Here is a 21,574-nt window from a genome sequence, read left to right as displayed (position 1 = left end):
TTTCAAATGATTTTTGTAATGATCATTTTTCAGAGAGAGAGAGAGAGAGAGAGATTAAATGTAAATATTTATTATACATATTTGAAAACATCCTCAATGGTCATTCTACATTTAGCAACTGGCTATGCTATTCAGAGTGTCTCAATGTACTGTGAATGGATATGCTACCTAAACCAAGATCAATAAGCCACTATATGATGATTCTTAATTGTATGTGTGGTGAATCAATATTTTAGTATGTTTCTCTTGAGAGATGGTAATGCAAACCAAAGAAGTCTTGTGGGATCATTCTACATATTATCCCTTTGTGGACTTGATTCAACTCTAGCTCCATTTTTAAACATGTGGTTAAGATATCAATAACTACTTTTTTCAGACAGAATTCTGCCTCTGTGCAATTTACTGGGTTACAATCTTTAATAACTCAGGAGAAGCAATCATTATTCCTTCTCTTGAAACAGAGTTATGTACACAAACAGCAGTTGAAAGCAGGCTGCCGGGGCCATAATTGGCTTACTGCTGTGTTTTAACTATGCGAGTGCTTCCATTAAGATTTTCGGGAAGGATGCATAAAAGGTTTGTTGTTGACTTGTAAATAAAAGCAAAGGGGTTACACTAATGACAGGGAAAATGAAATGGAGAATCAGAGTTTCGATCAGATGCAATCAGAGTTTAAGAAATAATCCCCAATGTATTAATATTTATTAAATACATAATTTATATTACAGGTGAGGCCTTGGTATCACCTGAGTCTCAGAATGCCTTATATGGCATAAAAATGTCACTTCTGGTCAGTGGTTTCGCTTAGGAAACCATAAGTAGCATTTTTCAGCCAGAAACAACCATTCTGAAGCTCGCAGTGGGTGGATGCGCGCTGCCTATGCAGGCTTCAAAAAGCCCTCCAGTGGCGACCAGAGCAGAGCTCCGGTCACTTCCAGAAGACTCACAGCCCAATCCTATGCTTAGTCATGAGTCATGGGATTGGATTGTGGATAAAGTGTGGATAGGATTGGGCTGTCAAGTGGGACCAACACTGGTTAAATGTGGGTCCAAGGGAGGCCCCACATTTATTTATTTATTTATTTGGTTCTTTTAGTTCTGCCTTTGGACTTAAAAACCCTCAAAGCAATTTGTGATATAAAATCACAAAAAAAAAAAAACCAACACAAATAAATTTTTATATCTATAAACGGATTAACAACGATATCACCAAAAAATTACTCTAGCATCAAAACTTTAATAGCAATTGTATGCCGATCTTGCGGTCTTTAAATAAAAGTCAGTTTATCAAGAGTAGAAAAAGTTCATTAAATTAAAAGTAGAGAACAAAATAGATTAAAAACCTAGGAGGCAGCAAATATATTCCAGTATTTTTTATTTATGAAATAAATGTTCATGTGATCAGTTGAAAATAAATATACAAGTTGTACACCACTACCAGGGCTGATCCAGGATCTCTTGGTTCCTGAGAGGGTGTGGCAAATGGTACTCACACTTACCTGGTGCTACGGCAGCCTTTGCTCTCCCCAATCCCTGAATTAGAATAGGAAGAAAGGAACAGAGTGAGTAAAAGAATGTGGAGGAGAGGAGAGAGGTAGGCTAGAACAGCAGATGGTCTTGCCCACCATTCTCCTTTCCTCCAAACGTTCTCTTCAGTTCTATCCCTCTCTTTTTCAATCCAGAGAGTGGAGAAGGAGGAGGTATAGCAGTGGAAGCAGATGTCCCCCACCTACCAATCTGCTGCCTTAGGCAACCACCTCGCTTAGGGCTGGCCTCATAGATGGGCCAACCTAACAACTACAAAATAATTATGGGGCAAATGAAATGGAAATACCCTCTAGTGCAGCCATTTTCAACCACTGTGCCATGGTACATTGGTGTGCCACGAGAGGTCCATAGGTGTGCCACAGGAATTTGGGGGGGAGGTCATTTATTAGTAGTGCCAATGGGAGGTGGGAGCCCCCCACTGGCAGCATGGTGTGCCTTGTCCATTGTCAAAAACCTAATGGTGTGCCTTGATAATTTTAGTGCCTTGTCAGTGTGCTGTGAGATGAAAAAGGTTGAAAATCGCTGCTCTAGTGCTTTAAATAAGTCTTTTTTAAAGATTTTATTTATTTATTTATTTAAGCAATTTGTATCCCACCTTTGCCGAATTGCATTCATTGTGTCTAACAATACTAAAAAAATATAACAAGTACAAAAATATTCAAATACTAAAAAACTACAACAATAAAACTAACAGATTTAGCACAATGTGTACTTCAAGCACACTGATCACACTTGCTTCTTTTTATAAGCTATATTATTTCTTACGGCAAAACCAGGCTCTGTTTTTACATTTGGTCATGGTATATAGAGAAAAAGCAAGCATGGTAGACAAAAGTGTGATTATGCTGTATGGTTACAGATTGTTCCTATTCTTTGTTGCCGTACACGCTTGTGCACCTCGTATAGATGCACCCTTGAGAATGAATGAAAGGGTGAGGTTTGCTGATTTGGAGTGGACCTGGTTTCAAAGAGCAAACAATGACTTTCTCAGGATACAGAATGATAGAGAAAACCCAGAAGAATCCATATGTACTGAAAGGTCTTGGGGGGAGGGGTAAGATGAAACCTGATTGCGTTCATACAAAATTCTATTCTATTCTAATTCTATTTCTTCTTCCTTCAGACAAATCAGTGATTGCAGAGCCCATATTTGTTTTCAAGAAGAAGGAACGACCTGGCAAGGTATTAACTAAAGTCTCCCTTTTATTTTCAAGGATTAGGAGTGGAAGGGAAGGTGTTGCTTTCTGTGATTTAAAGAATGAAGATGGTTTGATCAAAATTGCAAAAAGTGAGCAACACTCTAGAGCAGGGCCTGGCAACCTATGGCCCAGATCTGGCCTGCTACCCAAGGTAATCCAAGCTCAGCTTGGAAGGCAAAGCCTCTTTCCCAATTTGCTGTGTGCCAGACAGGGAATGACAGAGCTGCTGCTGTCCAGCACAGGGACTCTGCAAACCTGAGCTGGTGGCTCTGCTGTTCCTTGTCCTGCAAACAGCAAATTGGTTGGTAGGCTTTCCCTCCCAAGCCAAACTCCATGCTGCTGCTTGGAACTCAGCAACCCGGAAGTTGGCAATTACATGATGACACTGACAAATGTACGGCTCCTAAACCAGCAAAGGTTCCTGTCCTCTGCTGTAGAGCCTCAAAAACAGAGCCTACAGAGTCTTGTAGCACCAAAAACTATTTTTAAAAATAATAAAATAGTTTACCTATTTTATTAGTAACTATTTTAAAATAGTTACTAAAATAGTAACTATTTTAAATAATTAAAATAGTTTAATAAAATAGTTTACAGTTTAATAGTTTATCATTATTAAAAATAATAAAATAAATCTAGTTTACCGGCAGTTGGTAACAGCTCCTCCTCCCTTCCAGAGGCTTCAAAATGACACTGGAGCCTCTGTAAGGCACTCCTATATGTAGATGGGATGCCAGGCTCAGCAGCAGCATGAATCTCTTGGCCAGTTTGCACCATCCAACCAGTGGGGTGGGGGGTTAGAGGGTTATTCTGGTGTGGCTGCCCCTGACACTGCCTGTTCATTTTCTAAAAGTTGGAATATCTCTTTCAATGGTTGACATTTCTGGCACCTCTCAATATAAGTCTTAACACTTTTTTTTGTTCAGAGACCTGCAGAGGACCCTGGACACAAGACTGAAAATGGTAATACAGTAATTTGTTTCCTTAAGACATCTGATGCAAACTTGTTACATCAGCTGCAGTGTCATTTTACCAATTGTCTGAAGATTCATGACAAACCCTAGGCCCCTTCTCCTGTGCCTGTCTTGGACACCCCTCTGGTACAAGAATACCCATTTCCAAATAACTCATAGATTAAACACATGGTTAATGTGTGTGGTTCATTGTATATAGAACTACTGGGTCTAGGAAGCCTGCCCGTGTAAACGGCCTTGAGCAATATCCAAAGAGTACTCTGGGGAGGAGGAAAGCCAGTAATTAATTGATTGATTGATTAATTAATTAATTAATTAGAATTGTTCTAATGATGAATAAACAATTGCCTGTTTTAATTAAATCAGTTGTATTTTTGTTTGCCTTCTTTGCTTTGTACCTCCATTACTGATTCACAAGGAAGTACGACCTTCTTTCCTGTATACAAGTTTGCTGGGATGATGAGGCCTGACAAAGATATCAAGGAAAGAGGCAGGAAGCTCAGGCAGCAGTCTGCTCCTGCACTATGTCACAATTTAGCTGCTCCTCTTAGTGTATACTCCTCCCCAGTGGAAAATTCTTTTAATGTTCTGAGTTAAGCCCAGGAGTGACCAGCCAGAGGCTTTACATCTAGTCCTGGTGCCCCCAGGCTACAGTAATCCTTATCTGTTCCAGTTACACCAGTGGAAGGGGTTGGTGCAGGAGGAAGCAAGGTCAGGAAAAACTCTCCTTTCTTAGGGAGATCCCTTGATCCCACCTACGCTCAGACAATTGTAAGACAGTCAGGTAACCTTTGTGTCCTTGAGTTGGATTGATTTAGGTCAGTGGTTCCCAAATTTGTGGGTCATGACCCACCAGGGGAATTGGAAGAGGGCATTCCCCCTTAAGAAAATGAGTGCTCTGATGGCACTGCTGCAATCATGGCAGTGCCAGGAGCTAGGGGTTTTTTTTAACTTACCTGGGGGTTGTGCTGGTTTCCGGCAGGGGTCTTCCTGCTTCTGCAAATATCTCCAATCACTGATCAGATCTATTTGCAGCAGTGGGAAGACCTGCAGAGGGGCTGCAAATGCTCTGCACCATGTTAGAGGCCAATGTGACCACCCCAGGTAAGTTTAAAAGCCCCTTCCTCCCAGCAGTGCCATTGTCACTGTGGTGCTGTCACTGGCCTCCTGCCCCCACCAAGACTTACAGGGTTCCCAACTCCCTTGTAGGAGTTTGGGAACTGCTGATTTAGGTTGTTTTAATATAATATACTGTTGATAGGAATTCTATACCTGCTGATGTACTATGATTTTTGCCCCTTTAGTTTTCATTGGTTTTTCCAGAAAACGTGCAAGATCTTCATCCTTTCCTTCTCAAATATCTGACTCCCAGTCCTATAGAGGTAAGACTGCTTTTACTCTTTTTCCAGTTTCAGTGCTGTATTGTCATTGAGAATCAGCTTCATGCAGTCTGGTTTGGAACTACATTTTATTGGAATTAAACACTGAACTACTTGCTTTATTTGATTTCTAACAGCCCAATCCTAACCAACTTTTCAGCACTGAAGCGGCCATGCCAATGGGGTGGGCATTGCATTCTGTGGGGCCTGGGGCAGTGATGGAGACCTCCATTGTTCCCTTACCTCAGGGCTACATTATGGCTGCATCGGCACTGGAAAGTTGGTTAGGATTGGACTGAAAGAGACCTAAGCATAATCCATAGTGGATATTGGTCTCTCTATGGTGGAAATTGTAAGAATAATAAATAACTTGGTACCTAAAATCTGGCATACTTTGCTGTCAAAGAAACATATTGATATATCTATATTTGCATTCTCATCGTCTCACTTGGGCCATCTCTGTTGCCTAAAACTAAAGGAGGGAGGGATTAAAGCTCACCAGGTTGGTCCCTGGTTCCCTTGGTTTTGTACTTGCCAGGGAGCTCCGTTACCAGCTAAGCTTCCTTCTCAGTAGCGTCCCCCCCATATAATGCCCAGGACCCATGCAAGGAGTCCCTCAAGTTCTTGGCTATGTGACAGGGACAAAATAGCAACAATGACACTGTGGCAGCGCTGTTCGTCCAAATGCCTTCTACACCTTTCCAGGGCATCTTAGCCACACCCAACTTCCCAGATGACTCACCAAGGACCAGGGGAGAGCCTTGAGTCTGAGTCTGCCAACTTCTCCCCTAGGAATCCCCAACACTGATACAATTACATTTGCTAAAACCAGGGGTATCCAAAGTTTTTGGCAGGAGGGCCACATCGTCTCTCTGACACTGTGTCGGGGGCCAGGGCAAAAAAGAATTAATTTACATTTAAAATTTGAATAAATTTACATAAGTTTACATAAATGAATATATTAAAGATGAACTTATATGAATGAGGGTCATGAAATAGCACAAGGCTTATAAAAGGCCTTCCACAAAGCAAGGCTGGCCTTTCCTTTGCTGCCGCTACTGCATCACAGACGTGAAACAACAAGCAGTGGAGGGAGCTCTCATATCACAGCGCACGCAAGAGGTCAAACAGTCGCCCTCACGCTGAGAGCAGTTGCATCGGGCCAGTGTGGGCTCCAACAAATCTCTGGAGGGCCAGAGGCTCATTGGAGACTGGGGGCTCCCTGAGGGCCGCATTGAGAGGCCTCGAGGGCCGCAAGTGGCCCCAGGGCCGGGGTTTGGGCACCCCTGGCTAAAACTATAACTTGTAAAGTATTTTTGTAGAAAATTATAACTTGCTTCTTGGATTTCCAGAAACTGTTCTCACCCAAAAACGAGCAAGATCGTCATCCCTTACTGTCCTTCCAAGATTTCCACCATCCCAGACAGGTAAATGAAGAATAAGGTGAACAAGAAAGTAATCATAGGGACCAAAAAGGTGGTCGTCATAGCTCTCAAGGCTCTTTTGACTGATTGGTGATTTTATGGTGATAATAAAAAAAAACACACACAACACCACTTTCTGCATTTCTCATTTTTGTTAAAAAGAAAAAAACACCCCCAAATCTGCAAAAAAATAAAAACACATAACACAGAGAATGAGCATTGAAATACTACATTGTTTCTGAAGAAGACACTGAATTTCCAAATGACTATTAGAAAGTATTAAATCCAGGGTGACTGGTGACTTTCACTTTGTTTTTAGGGACTGTCAATAATGGGTCTAGCTAAACAAATATAACCCCCAAGAAAAAGCATGAGGAGAAATAGCATTTCAGTGGCCATTCTCTGTTTTAGTATGTCCCCCGCAGAATCAAATTTTTGAAAGCATCACATTTCTTTTACCTCTGCCCCATATTCCATCTAGTTGCTTGGCAAATAATTTCCAGATGGAATATGAGGCAGAGAAAAAATTGTTAACCCCCATTTTCTCTATGCACCCCAGTTGTAAGCTGGATCAGTTGCTTTCTGTGAAAACAGAAATATGGGCAGAACACTTTTCCTAATTACTATGAACAAACATTTGTTTTGTAGTTAAAAAGAATAATATATTCATGACAGCAACGCTACTACAAAAGAGCATGGACTTGAAAACCACAGAAAAAGGTGAGTTTAACCTTTCTCTATAACTAAAATCACAATGTGATAAGACCCTCCCCACCCTCTCCCATATGAAGCCTGGAAGTGAACAGATAAAGCAGGTAACTTGAGTTAGTGAAATTCAGATAATGAATTTCAATATTTTATTTTGAAATGTTGAAATTTTTTTTTTAACTCTAGTGTACAGCAGTAAAACAAAATTTAGTTTTAAAAAAATCTAGAAAGACCTGAAGATTATCTAGAAAGACCTGTGGATAATTATCGGCCAGTCTCGAACTTCCCGTTTCTGGGCAAAATGATCGAGCGGGTGGTGGTGTCTCAGCTCCAGAGGATCTTGGATGAAGCGGATTATCTGGATCCCTTTCAATCTGGCTTCAGCCCTGGCTTTGGGATGGAGACTGCCTTAGTCACCTTGGTGGATGACCTACGCCGGGCTGGATGGAGGGAATGCATCCTTGCTAGTCCTTTTGGACCTCTCAGCAGCTTTTGACACCATTGACCATGGTGTCCTTCTGGGACGGTTGGCCAAGGTGGGGATCGGGGGCACTGTTTTGCAGTGGTTCTGGTCCTTCTTGGCCAACAGATCCCAGATGGTGGTACTGGGGGACTCCTGTTCGGCACCCTGGCCCTTTTGGTGTGGGGTGCTGCAGGGTTCTATATTGTCCCCCATGTTGTTTAACCTCTACCTGAAACTGCTGGGAGAGTTCATCCGGGGATTTGGAGTTGGGTGCCATCAGTATGCTGATGACACCCAGCTCTATCTCTCCTTTCCTCCTGACTCCAGGGTGGCTGTCTCTGTCCTGGAGTGTTGCCTGGAGGCAGTTGGAATCTGGATGAGGGCAAACAAGTTGAAATTAAATCCAGACAAGACAGAGGTCTTCCTGGTGCAGAAATCCACGATGCAGGTGCTGGACTATCGCCCTGCTCTGAATGGGGTTGCACTCCCTCTGAAAGAACAGATTCGCAGCTTGGGGGTTCTCCTGGACTCGCAGCTCCTCCTGGATGTCCAGGTGTTGGCTGCAGCCAGAAGTGCCTTTGCCCAGCTTCAGCTGGTGTGCCAGCTGCGGCTGTACCTGTCTTGGGTGGATCTGGCCACAGTGGTCCATGCCATAGTGACATCAAGATTAGATTATTATAACACTTTCTACATGGGGCTGCCCCTGAAGACGGTCCGGAAGCTACAGCTCATGCTGAATGCAGCAGCTCGGGTAGTTGCTGGGGGTCGGTGGTTTGACTTTGTCACGCTGCTACTCTGGCAACTGCTCTGGCTGCCCTTTTGTTTCCGGGATGAATTAAAGGTGCTGGTTATGACCTTTAAAGCCCTAAACGGCTTGGGACCAGCGTATTTGAGAGACCACCTTCTTCCGTATAGCTTGGTCCGTTCTCTAAGGTCATCAAAAGGAGCCCTATTGGTTGTGCCGTCATTCAGAGTGGTGAAGGGAATGGCGGCCAGAAACAGGGCCTTTTCGGTGGTGGCACCTGCACTATGGAACTTTTAATCTGCTGCTATGTATTTTATCTTGTTTTAATTGCTTTTAAGTGTTTTGTATTTTTAATGTTTATTTGTATCCTTGTTTGTTTGTATTTTAACTTGATTGTTAGCCACTTTGGGTGCCCTTCGGGGAGAAAGGCGGAATACAAATCTAATAAATAAATAAATAAATAAATAAATAAATAAATAAATAAATAAATAAGATTACTTACTTTGCTGCACCATTCCCAGTATGGAAACAAGAGATCCAGTTGCCATTTGTATCAAGAAGAGTCCATTTGTTCCATGAAACTAGAATTGCTTTAACATTTCTGCCCAACATTGCATATACACAACAAATGTGTACACCTGTGGGCCGGTCAAAAATGAGTTAAGGCTGCAACTTACCTGAGAGTACCAATGAACCTACTTCTGAGTATACATGTATAGGATTGTGCTGTAGAAATACATGTAAGAAAAAGGTGTGTTACAGATGGTAGCTGTAAAAATTAAAATCCTTCTTGCTCTCTGTTTTCAAGGTCCATCATCAGAATATGTACAAAAGGAAGTTTTAAGACCTGCCATCTTACAGCCACCACAAACTCCTCTATGTAGACAAGTAAAGAAGGCAGGTGTTGAAAATGTTCTGGAGGATAAATATGAAGCAAAAACCGAGGTAATATAAAGTGTAAATATGGCATACATGTTGCTTGCTTCATAGGTGACTAATAATATATTATGGAATGGGATTTTATCTCCCAGATGTTACAAGTAGTGCATCATTAGTTTCTTTGATATCTAGGGTGATGCAAATTTTGGTTTTTTGGTGATGCAAAGTATGGATTTTTCTTAGCATGTACAGGTCCAACCTTGTTATACACAGATTTGACTCAACACAAATGGTCACTGCAAATGAGAAGGAATGTGGTGATCCCTGGAGAAGAGGAAAAAATGCATCCCTTTAAAATCAGTTTTAAAAACTGCTTTTCTTTTTGTAGAGTCATGCAGGCTATCATTCCAGTTTTCAACTGAGCCAGACAAAGGCAAGGGATCCTTTGCATTTCTAATTGCTGACTGCCTCTCTACAAAAGTAAGAAAAGCTGTTTTTAAACCATAATTGTAAAGGGACACACTTTTTTATTTTTTTTAACTGCTTTTTTTTTAGTACATTTTATAGTATCCTCAGAGAGTCCCAGAATCAAACCCCTGCGGCTGTTGAGGCAAGACCTTATTCCGTTAGGAGCAATGGAGGGGCAAGAAACCTGAAGTGGGTCTTTAAACTATTTTTCTACTGTTTTTTATCCACTAATTTTTTTAAACCTCTAGGAGTTCCTGAGCAGAACCCTATTGCAGTGCTTCTCACACATTTAGCACAGGGACCCACTTTTTAGAATGAGAATCTGTCAGGACCCACCGGAAGTGGTGTCATGGCCGGAAGTGACATCCTCAAGCAGGAAAATTTTTAACAATCCAAGGCTGCAATCCTACCCACACTTAGCCAGGAATAAGTCCCATTTACTATCACTGTTAAAAGAATATACATAGTAGCTTCTTAAAAGTACAGGTCTGTAACATTTGCCCAAATGCAGTCACATACCATGGTAGCATCAAGTCTAATATATTAAAAATAAAACATTGAAATGAGTGGGGACCCACCTGAAATTGGCTCATGACCCACCTAGTGGGTCCCAACCCACAGTTTGAGAAACTGCCCTAGTGGATAATGAGGGATGACCTGCAGATGCAGTGATGGAGAAAGCTTCTTCTGATAAATTTCTGCCTCCCATGCCATTATTGTACACCACTTTGAGTTCTGGGAAAAGCAGTATATAACTCTTTTAAACAAACTAAATGAATGGGACAGGAACCCTGTGGGGTGGGGAAGAAGGATGCAATCCTAACTATTGTACAGTGGGTGCTTTAAAATGATTCATCAGCTTTCTTCTGAGGCAGCACTTAGATGATCTTCCCTTGCAGTAGAGGACTGGTCTACATGAACTTTTGGTTGGTTTCAAAGCTATAATTCTTGGTGTGCATAGATGAAGTTGGCATATTTGATCATATGTTCATATATCCATTTGCAAGTCTAGTAGCATTCTTAGTGAAAGAAATCCTGAAAGATGAGATGATGAAAAGTCTATCTGCAGCATGGCATGCTAAAATGTTACAACTTTTTAGGCCTGACAAACAGAAATTCACCTGCTCCTGACAGAGAGAAGTTCAGCATGTGAACTTTTTCATGTCAGTGTTTTGCATGCTGGGAAAAGTTTCAGCTGGTGCATTTGTACATGCCAAACTTCTGTTAAAGGTACCAAACCCTTTAAAGCCTATAAAGGGTTTTAAACAGCAGCACCTTGTATGTTGCCCAGCAGCAAACTGGCCGTCAGTGCTGCCGAAGAAGCAGTGGCCTGGCAGAAGCAAATCAACAATAGCTCCCATGACTACACAGGTTACTGTGTTTTGCGCTAACTGCATTTTCTGGACAGCCTTTATGGGCAGCCCCACATAGACCATGTTACAGTAATCAAGTCATGATGTCACCAGTGCATAGACTGCTGTGGTCAGGTCTGAATGGATGGATGTGGCCGTGTTATGGATGCAGCTGGCATACTAGTCTAACCTGGACAAATACATTTGTTGTTACTCTAGCTCCCCCCTTTTTTGTAGCCCTCTGTTTAATACCTTTCAGAGAAACCCAGCTGGGGAATGCAACCTAAATTTTTTAGCAGTGCTGTGTTTTTTTTTACGGAGCAAGAACAGCAAATTCATGTCATTTATTGAATTTCTGCATTACATTCTTTTTAGGTATCTGAAGACCCACATTCCTTGACAGTTAGTTCAGAAAAACTACCTTTCTTTCTTTCCTCTTTGGACTCTAAAGCTGTAAGGTAAATTAACTTGATTCTATTTGCTTTTTCTGTGAAAAAAAGTGTTCAGTTCACCCAGTATTTTATTATTTCATGAACATTAGCGCTGCCAGGCTACAGCCTGGAAGCGTGAGTGTGTGTATATACTATTTCAGGTTGGAAGCCAAGATGGGGCAAACACTCTTCAGAAAGTTGACCAAATTTCCACTGAAGAACAGAGACCTACTCTTGGACTATAACAAATGAAAACTTTAGATATGTAGATGTCAAACATATTTGCTGTGGTTACTTTTTTTTTTTTTTTACTTCATAGTAACTAGAAATACAGGCACACCTGAGGAATAAGTTCTGTGATCTGAAATACAGTGTGGGTTTGGGGACAACTGTACATATCTGAAAGTACCCCTAGTCTTTTTAAGAATCACAATGGAGGAAGCAGCCATGGTTCCTCCTACTCAAGGTCTGTGCTGGAGCAAACAGAACTGTAGTTTTGCCTTGCAGCAGGTAGAAGAGGAACAAGTGCAGTAGGGCTAGAGCTGTAACCTGGCACCTCAGGCTTCTCCACTAAATAGGGTAGGACTGTACCTCATTGATAGAGCCCCTGCTTCATATGCAGCAGGCCTCAGATTCAGTCCCTAGGTAGGACTGGGTCATCTACTGCTAATTAGTATGTAGAGTTGACTGTACTGAGCTAGATAGGCCAAATGTGTGACTTAGCATAAGTCCACTCATATGTTCAAATATGTCTCTGAGTAAAATTCAATGATTTCAATAGAACTTATTCAAAGAGCTTACAGTTGGAGAGCCTGCACTCAGTGCGCAAGGGAATGGCAACAGGATGCTGGTATCTTGTTGTCTTGCATGTTCTCTGAGGCATCTGGTGGGCTATTGTGAGATTTAGGAAGCTGGATTAGGTGAGTCTTTGGCCTGATCCAGTGGAGATCAAGCACTTCAACTGTTTTCTTGCAGAAATCAAAAATTCAGTCTGTAAAGATGGTCTTACCTGCCTCTTTGGGAGAATTGCACTTTGAATTTCTGCTTGTCGAAAAGCTGTTTTAAGCTACAGGAAAAAAAGAGTTCTAATGCACACCTGCATTTTAAATAGCATGAATAGCGTGATGTGTGGTTTTCTGTTTCTGTTGCAGCAAGCAGCTACCTGAAGGTAGACCTTTCTCCATCAGCAGACATTCTGACTTTGTGTTTGGAGAAAATATAGTAGAAAGAGTCTTAGTAAGTGTCAATGATTTCCATCTCATTCTGGAACAATAAACTAACAGAAGTATCTCTGTTGAATTTCCACCCACATCTCCTTAGCACTATTCATTGTGCAAATTCTTGAAATACTTATGTTCATTTTAACTCTCCTGAGTTCAAATGCTATTTAACTACTTTCTCTTAGTAGAAGAGAAACTAAAAGACAATTTTTAACAATTTCTACAATATATAATGTGAAATTTGGAATATATTTAGTGGCCAGAATGATAAATGAAAATTCCTTGCTGATTATGAAATTTTCTGGTCCTGGATTATAAGAACTCCAGCTTTTATGAATATTCAAACATTTGGTATATTAATTAACATACAGGTGGAGCCTATTTATCCACATTAGTTCCATTCCGTGACCCAGTGCTATTAACAAAAAATGTGTTGTGCTAAATTCCATAGAGTTATGCAAACATGCTGCAGCCTGACACTTCCAGATAGAAGGAAACTAAGGCAGCTGTTATCAATCCCCTCCCCTCCTTCCCCTTTCACAGGTTTTAAGAGTCCAGTCCTATGCATTTCTACTCAGAAGTAAGCCCCATTATATCAATGGGGCTTCCTCCCAGGAAAGTGTGGAGAGGATTGTAGCCTTAATCTCATGCTTTGCTTGCTGGGAAGGCTTGCTTGTGTGGGTGATTGCCTGCACCATGGCGAGGGGGGAAATTCAGCAGACAGTCCCTGGGTTTTTTAAAGCAATCCCCTATTGCTGCACGTGTTCTGGTTACAGAGGTTTTCTGCCCCCCCCCTTTCCCTCTTCAGCTTCAGCTGCCTCAGGGGCTCCAATAGTGTTACTGTTCCTTCGAAAGGGCAACATCTTCCATGGCTCCAGGGCTATTTCCCTGCCTGGGCAAGGCAGAGCCTTTTTGCAGTGTTTTGGGCTGCCTGGAAATGGAGCAGAGACCATCGCAGGGCAAAGGTGTGTGTGACTTTCAGTTCCCCCACCCCATTTTAATCTATAAATCTGAAGCTAAAAAATCCATGGATAAATAGGCTGCACCTGTATTCTATTAAAACTAGGCTGTTCACATACCAATTTTACTGAGTCTTCATCCCACAAAGGGTGGCATTAGGAGTTCACTAGATTAGGCACTGGCTGAGGGCCACAGTTTTGAATCTTCAATGTTGATGGCAGTGGTAGCACCTACTGCACCACCAGGTGCAGGGGGTACCTTGGAGGGGCCCAGTGCAGGGTATTGCCCTACAGCTCCCAGCAATCTAGCATCAGCACCGAATCCCACTGTGTACAGTGGACCATTGGTATCGGGGAACCCCCCCACCCCCGCAAATTCTGTGGATAGTGAAATCCATGCCAGCAAACTGGAACAAAAGCCTCCAAGGGAGCTTCTGAGGCACAGAGAGGCCATGTGCAACCTCCCCACACCTTAGGAAAGCCTCCTGGACACAACTGAAAGACACTTGTGGTTGTGTCTGGGAGGTATTTGATGCCCTCCAGTCATGGGTTTGGTATCCATGGATGTTCAAATTCATCAATGCTGATCCTGCAGTTAAGGAGGGCCCACTGTATATCCTATGCAATTAATTGTATTAATGGCTGTATTTCACTATTTCTCATGCTTCTAGTTCAACATCACTTTCATGAGCTCTTCAATGTAATATCTTTCTGCACTTTTCCAGAGGGCTGAGAAAATATCTGAGGTGTATTCTGAAAGCAAGCCAAACAGTGTAAAAGAATCCACATTCACAGGGGATTTTCATTCCAGTTCTTCACTGGCAGGTAATCGTTGTTTCTTAGCAACAAATAGCATAAACTTTACTACTCTGCTTTTTTCAGGATATTGTATGCGAGATTATTGCATTCTGGTAAAAGAAAATGTCCTGTTGAGTTCAAAGGCACTGGAAAGCCATGAGGTTGCGCATCTGTGCCTGTTGTTGAAAACAAATCTTCCTTGTCCTGAGTCAGACCAGTAGTCCATCTTGCACAGTATTGTCCGTTCTCACTGGCAGAGAGGCCTTTTGCAACCCTGCTACCGATCCTCTTAATTTTTTTAACTGGAGGTGCTGGGGTTGAACTTGGGACTGTATGTTTGCAAAGAATCTGCTCTCAGAGTTGTCTGTTGGCAACCTTCAGTCTCGAAAGACTATGATATCATGCTCTGAATGATGGTTCTGGAACAGCATCTAGTGTGGCTGAAAAGGCCAATTCGGGAGTGACAATCCCTTCCACACTGGGAGCAAGTGCAGTCTGTCCCTGGTCTGTCTCCCTGGCTATGGGCCTTCCTTCTTTGCCTTTTTGCCTCAGTCTGTTGGCCAAGTGTCTCTTCAAACTGGGAAAGGCCATGCTGCACAGCCTGCCTCCAAGCGGGCCGCTCAGAGGCCAGGGTTTCCCACCTGTTGAGGTCCACTCCTAAGGCCTTCAGACCTCTCTTGCAGATGTCCTTGTATCGCAGCTGTGGTCTACCTGTAGGGCGCTTTCCTTGCACCCTTCCTAGGGTGAGCTGCCTTCCTAGGCTGACGAGTCCCATCTACCCGGTATTGCAGAGGGAGAGCAATACTTCCGTTTGCCTCTTCCCTGCTTGCCTTTTGCAATCTCTCTCAGAGCTATGACCCCACAAACAAAACAAACAAACAAAAAACCATTGATGTGCCTAATTATGTCTTAATAAAAGCAAACTAGTTTTCAGCCAAATGTAGCCTGGAGAGGAACAGATGGTACTCAAAGCATTTTTTATTTTGCAAGACTGTCCTGCTGTAAAGAGGATTTCGCATTATTGTCCCTCTTCTTGTACAGCACCGGTTTTTGCCAAGAATACAACACTTGTTGAATCAGCTGCTGCTTACACCTCTCACAAACCAACAGAGAGATGTTTATTAGGTAAAGTTGAAGTTACCACAGGGGAAGAAGCAGAACACAATGTATTGCAGGTATGCCTTTTCCAAAGATTTCTTGGTTAACATTTCTACTTTATTTAGAAAATAGACTAGGTTCTGGTTCAACACAGGGGCCTTAAGATTTTGACTAACTTTTCCCATTGACGTCATGGGACTTAAGCACTACTATTCTCTAACTTGGGGCTATTAATGGGTAGTAAAACATAACCTTTTCTCTTGGTGTTCAGTTCCCAATTCTTAATTCTTTTGTTAATTCATTTTTGCCCGGCCAACAGGTACATATTTGGTCCCTGTTGCGTATATGTAACATTGGGCAGAAATAGCTTAAACAGCCAGTATGTAAGTGTGTCCCACCTGTTATGTTCCTTGAATATAACTACATACTGCACACATGAACCATGTGTGTGAGGATGCAGGCTTGGCTGCGGAATGTCTAAATGTGCTGAAGCCTGCTCCCTGTTGTGTACGGACCCAAGCTAGATTGGGGTAGTAATTTGTGTATTCTGGAGGGATTGCATGTTTGAATAAAATACTAGATTTTAGTGTAAAGCCACTCCAGAGAAATGAAGACTTGTGCATCCTAGGAGATCTTTGCAAGTTTGGCTACATCCCTGTTCTTCTAGTGAGCCTCTGAGGCAAAAAAATCCCTATCATTTGCCTAGTGGGTAAACCAAAAAGGGGGGGTAAGGGAATCTATAGAATGGAAATTGAACCTTTTAGGCCTTTGGGGTTCCACCACCTCTGTGCCTGCAAAGCCATTCTGAGCTGGCCCAGGAGTTGCCTCCCTACACAGCCAAGTCTTGTCCTCTTTAGGTCAAGGTTCATTGCTCAGCTCCTGGCAGGGGGATAGCAGAGGGCAAGGCAGTTCACTAGGGCTCCAGGGTCTGTGCAAGGAAGGAATTGGCTTGGGGCATAGCCCCACAAGTTCAGGTCTGCTGGCCCTCCCATGCAATATGGAACTCCCCGTGTGCTTGCTTCCTTTTCTGCTCGGGTTGCCTATACTTCCTTTTCTCTTCTTCCTCTCTCTCTCTCTCTCCCTCCTACATCCTTCTGGTCATTTCACCCAATTCAGCCTCCTTCAGCTTCTCCTGTTTCTCATTTCTTCCTATCTTTCCTTCACTCCCTTTCCCTTCCCCAGCTCTACCTCTCCATGTCCTCTTCCCATCCCTCCATTAATTCTTCTTCGTACCTTTTCTCACTCATCTTGTCTCCACTTTTGCATCTGGTCTTTTCATCCCTCCTTCACCTGCCCCCTCCCACCTTGGAACCAGCTCCTTTTAAGGGCTGGTACCAATTGCCTGGTCCTCTCAGCAGCTGATTGCCATCTGCTGCAGGGCTCACAGCTTCTACCCAGCCAAGGGTGCCTGCCTGTTAATTATGCCATTGCTGAACAACACCACACAAGAATGACTCCTAGGGGCCCTCTCTGGTCACTCTATGGGGTTTGGGGGCAACTGGGGCTGCAGTATATCACAGAGTGCAATTCTAACCAACTTTCCAATCCTAAGGTAAGGGCAATGCAGCTCCAAGGTAAGGGAACAAACATTCCCTTACCTTGAGAAGGCCTTCATGCCTGCCACCAATTGCAGGATGTAGCACATTCCCCATTGGCACAGCTGTATCAGTGCAAGAAAGTTGGTTAGGATTTGGACCACAGTTTTTAAAGTCCATTTACACTGATTGACAATGTCCATTAAATTTTCCCACCTTAGATCCACTGCTGCCTTTTTTTGTTTAATAAAGCATCACTGTCCTGGATTGAAAGAGGGAATGGCTCTCTGAGACTTAACGATACCTCCAGCAGTCAATGTGGAATGCTGCAGTCAAGACTGGGTAAGAGTAAAGTTATCTAACACAGACTATCTCTACAGTCAATTATTAAATTATGGCCAATATATATTCACTATAGCATGTTGTCAAAAATTTTTAAAATTAAAAGGCAGGTCCAGCAGAGAACAATGTGTGCATTTTTCAGCATTCTGGAATCGAAAATCTTATGTGCACCTAACTTGGAGCTACACTGAGGCCAAAAAAACATTAATGTGCCCTTCAGAATCTTTGGCTAAGGCTTAGTCCACATAGGCAGGAGAAAGTGTCCTGTGCTGGTAGAATGGACTGTACCACTTCCAGCCGGGAATACCATCTCCACATGAAAATCTTACTGCGGGGGTGGGGGGGTGGGGGAAGATATTTTAGCTCAATTAACTCCCCATCATACTGGTATTCCCTTCTACTTGCAGGAAATTCTTTATGTGGGAAAATGTTCAAAAATTGTGACCTCTCCCACAGTAGCCCAAATGGTACAGTACATTCTACCACCTCATTATTTACTCATCAACTGCAGTATTTTTTTTAATATAACATGCTTCATGCTCTAAAGAGGTTTACTTGCAGACATACTGAAACTTCAGTTTATAGTACATTATTGTTTAGTCAGAACACCCATAGGGGCATTCAAAACATTTATTACTAATAGTATTTATATGGTCCCATCACTGTGTGCATGGCACTTTACACAGAGTGAAAAGAAAGTTTGAGAGGCTAACAACCAGTCCTAACCTATGCTGCAACAGGCAGGCCAACTGGCTTGCACTATATCCAGTGCTGGATTGGAGGTGGCTATGGCACAACTTAGGGCAAGGGGATATTTTTCCCCTTATCCAGAGCACTTTTCCAGCCATCACAATGGGGCTACTTGGATCTGCACCAGCTAAATAACTGGATTGCTTGGGAGGAGGGTTAGAATCCAGCCTAAGTGCCAGAGGCCACCCCCTGGGCCTGGCCCACCCCACTGGTCCGTCACCTGCTCTCCCCCACCCTGGAACATACATGAAACACTGTCCCCCCCTCCCCAAACTCCCATGCCAGTGGCCCACCTCTGGCATAAACTTATCTTTGTTGGGGATTGCTCCGAAGCAGGAAGGCTGGCATATACCCTTGCGCTGGCCTCTCCAATTCCCGCGGTGGCATGAATGTGCTTTATGGCACATTCATGACACATGGAAGCCGGTGCAAGAGATTTGCACCGACTTAAGCACAATTTAGGATTGCACTCTTACAATCTTATTGACATAACAGGCACAACAAAGAAAGAGATGGGGACGGAGCCTGCAGAAAATGGGTGCAATTGTTTCAATAAAACATATTTAGGTTTACGGCCCAATCCTATCCCCTAGTTACACTATGGAAACAAGCTTTCCGGCGGTGTAACATGCTTTCTGGCTGTCGCAAACATGACATTCCAGAGAGCATGGTCTAGCTGCTACCAGAAGTGGTGAGCAGCCGGGCCCATGCAGCAACAGACCAAGGACACCAGCTGCCACAAGTAAGATTTCATAGGGGCTTGGAAAGATACACACTGGTGTTGCCGCATTGCCACACATAGGTGACACTGAGCTTTAAGTTACATTAGTGAAAGAGCACTAGCATCTGGGTGACGTTCTGAAGAAGTGGGAGAGCTATTTGCACATGTTGTATAAGTGTTCTCTTGTCTCATACTGCATTTTATTTTGCTACAATGTTCAGTTTGAAAGGAGTGTTTATTATTTCAATTTATTGCCTGTCTTTCACTCCCCTTATTCCCAAGGTACCTAACATATAATGCAGCTAAGCATATAATCAAAATCAGTAAACATAATAAAAACAATATAAACATCAAATATTAGAGAGACTAAGGGGAAGATAAAAACAAATATATTACAGCTGAAGCAGCTATTGGCCATTAATCCACCCATCCCAATTGCCTAATGAAATAAATGGTTCTTCAGTACCTTCCTAAAGCAGGGGGAGAGAGAGGGCCTCCTGCAGCAGGGAGTTCCACATTTACTTTCAAAGTTTATAAGCTGTTTACTAGCCTGAGGGCCATTAGAGCAACATATAGTCATACTAAAAATAAAAACCAACCAGCGTTATAGGAAATATCATAAAAAGGAGCAGCAACACAACATGACAAAAATGCCAAAATGCATAATGTAGTCAGTAAATGGGCTGTAGCCACTAACAGCAGGGAACACTTTAAATGGCACTAAAGGACCACCTTAAGAGGAAGATTTCTATTAGCCTTCAGTCAAAAGGTAAGGGGATTGGGAGGTCTCCAAAGGAAGGGAGTTTCAAAGTCTGAACACTATGACAAGAAATTCCTGTCTTGCTTGTTTGTCAACTGTGGTTTAGGAGGAGGTAGGTCATGGAACAGTTTCTCCCTGATATATATCAGTGGATGGGCAGGATCACATAATAGCAGGATGTTCTTTAGGTACACTGGACTGTACCATTTAAGCTTTAAAGTGAGAGCCAGTACCTTGGATTGGGCTCATAAACACACCCGGCCAGTGTAGATAAAAAAGCAAGACTCACGTGCTATGTCTGAATATTGATAGACACTTTGGCTTACCTACAGTAATAAGGGCAAAAACAGGCTGAACCAACATGTAGATCAACATGTAACTAACCAAATTCTATTAAACATAAACAAAATGTATATAAAAATATATATATATACTAAGAGTGCAATCCTAACTCCTTATGTCAGTGCTTTCCAGCACTGGCATAGTGGTTCCAATGGGGCGTGCACTGCATCCTGTAGTTGGGTGTCACTCACGGAGGCCTCCTCAAAGTAAGGGAATGTTTGTTCCCTTACCTTGGAGTTGCATTGCCCTTATGTCAGTGCTGGAAAGCACTGACATAAGGGCTTAGGATTGCACCCTAAATATACTTAGAAAGGTAACTATGGCTGCAATCCTAACCACACTTTCCTGAGAGTAAGTCCCATTGAACAAAATAGGACTTACATCTGAGTAGACCTGGTTAGGATTGTGCCCTTTAAGTCATCTCTAACAAAAATGTGGATATAAATCAGACAGTGAGATTAAAAGTTGTAAATGACTTTAAAGTCTCAATTTAAATATAAGGGTATAGAACAAATTGTCTCCTGTGTACATACACTGTATCAGTTGCTATATCTATATAGCACTGAGTTCATTATAAATTTATTTGCAGCATTATGGGAAACATTATATGCAAACTACTGAAAATAAACTTAGAATGAACTCAGTGCTGTATATAAAAATATTTAACCAAATGGTTGTCTTCAGTGGCTAAAATACTAAAGATAATAATCAATGTATTTTGTCCAGGATGCAACAGAGATTCAAACTTGCATATATTCTCATAGGTCCTCCTTGGGTGGTGAAGAAAGAAGAGATTTTAGAAAAGAAACATCAAACTTGTCATTGCTTTAAAAGCCAAGTTAAGGGCAAGTAATGGGAGTAACACAAGGCCCAATCCCATCCAACATTCCAGCACTGATGCAGCTGTGCCAACAGGGTGTGCACTGCATCCTTGGGGGGGGGGGGGAAGAGGTGGTCAGTAGTGGAGGCTTTCTCAAGGTAAGGGAATGTTTTGTTACCTCAGGGCTGTATTGGTGCTGGAAAGTTGGATAGGATTGGGCCCTGAGTTTATTTCGCATTAAGAAATGCATTAAGAAAAGAGATTTCAATTTTCCTGAGTTCTTTTTTAATATTCAGTTTCTCCTGCTTATAGTAATGCGAAATCGAGGAAGCATGAGGCTCATTCTTAACACCAGGCTTTGGGCTCAGATGGTCATAGAAAGAGCAAATCGGAAGAGTCTGTGCATTACAGCAACAGACCTGGAGGACTGTTCTGTCAAGGTGTTTCTAATACAGGTAAGAAGAAAGAGAAGATTTAGAACTGAGCCAGAGACCAATAAGTATTAGACTCACCAATCTATCCATTATCATGTAATTATTGATCTATTTGTAATCTGAGAACACGTCAAAAATTAACTTAAAATTGTGATTTAGCACTAGGACTGCAATTTTTTGTCCTTAGGGAAGCTCAGTGCTTTTAACAGCTATATGGCAAGTATAAAT

The 21,574-nt window shown here is 42.4% G+C and overlaps 1 protein-coding gene across 1 annotated transcript in view; it reads left to right on the top strand.

Moving 5' to 3' along the window:
* RANBP3L (RAN binding protein 3 like) overlaps positions 1–21,574 on the top strand; it is a 56,022-nt gene that overhangs the window by 22,292 nt on the left and 12,156 nt on the right. Inside the window, exons 2-13 of the mRNA XM_066618185.1 lie at positions 2,672–2,730; positions 3,671–3,707; positions 5,023–5,100; positions 6,450–6,524; positions 7,170–7,241; positions 9,246–9,382; positions 11,512–11,594; positions 12,719–12,803; positions 14,472–14,571; positions 15,586–15,719; positions 17,399–17,519; positions 21,225–21,367. Coding sequence (XP_066474282.1) covers positions 2,672–2,730; positions 3,671–3,707; positions 5,023–5,100; positions 6,450–6,524; positions 7,170–7,241; positions 9,246–9,382; positions 11,512–11,594; positions 12,719–12,803; positions 14,472–14,571; positions 15,586–15,719; positions 17,399–17,519; positions 21,225–21,367 — 1,124 coding nt within the window. The remainder of the gene's footprint in view (positions 1–2,671; positions 2,731–3,670; positions 3,708–5,022; positions 5,101–6,449; positions 6,525–7,169; positions 7,242–9,245; positions 9,383–11,511; positions 11,595–12,718; positions 12,804–14,471; positions 14,572–15,585; positions 15,720–17,398; positions 17,520–21,224; positions 21,368–21,574) is intronic.

This window comes from Tiliqua scincoides, chromosome 2 (genome assembly GCF_035046505.1).
Source record: "Tiliqua scincoides isolate rTilSci1 chromosome 2, rTilSci1.hap2, whole genome shotgun sequence".
Taxonomy (NCBI): Eukaryota; Metazoa; Chordata; class Lepidosauria; order Squamata; family Scincidae; genus Tiliqua; species Tiliqua scincoides.
Note: the sequence above shows the minus strand (reverse complement) of the source record. Positions and strands in the feature narration are given on the sequence as shown.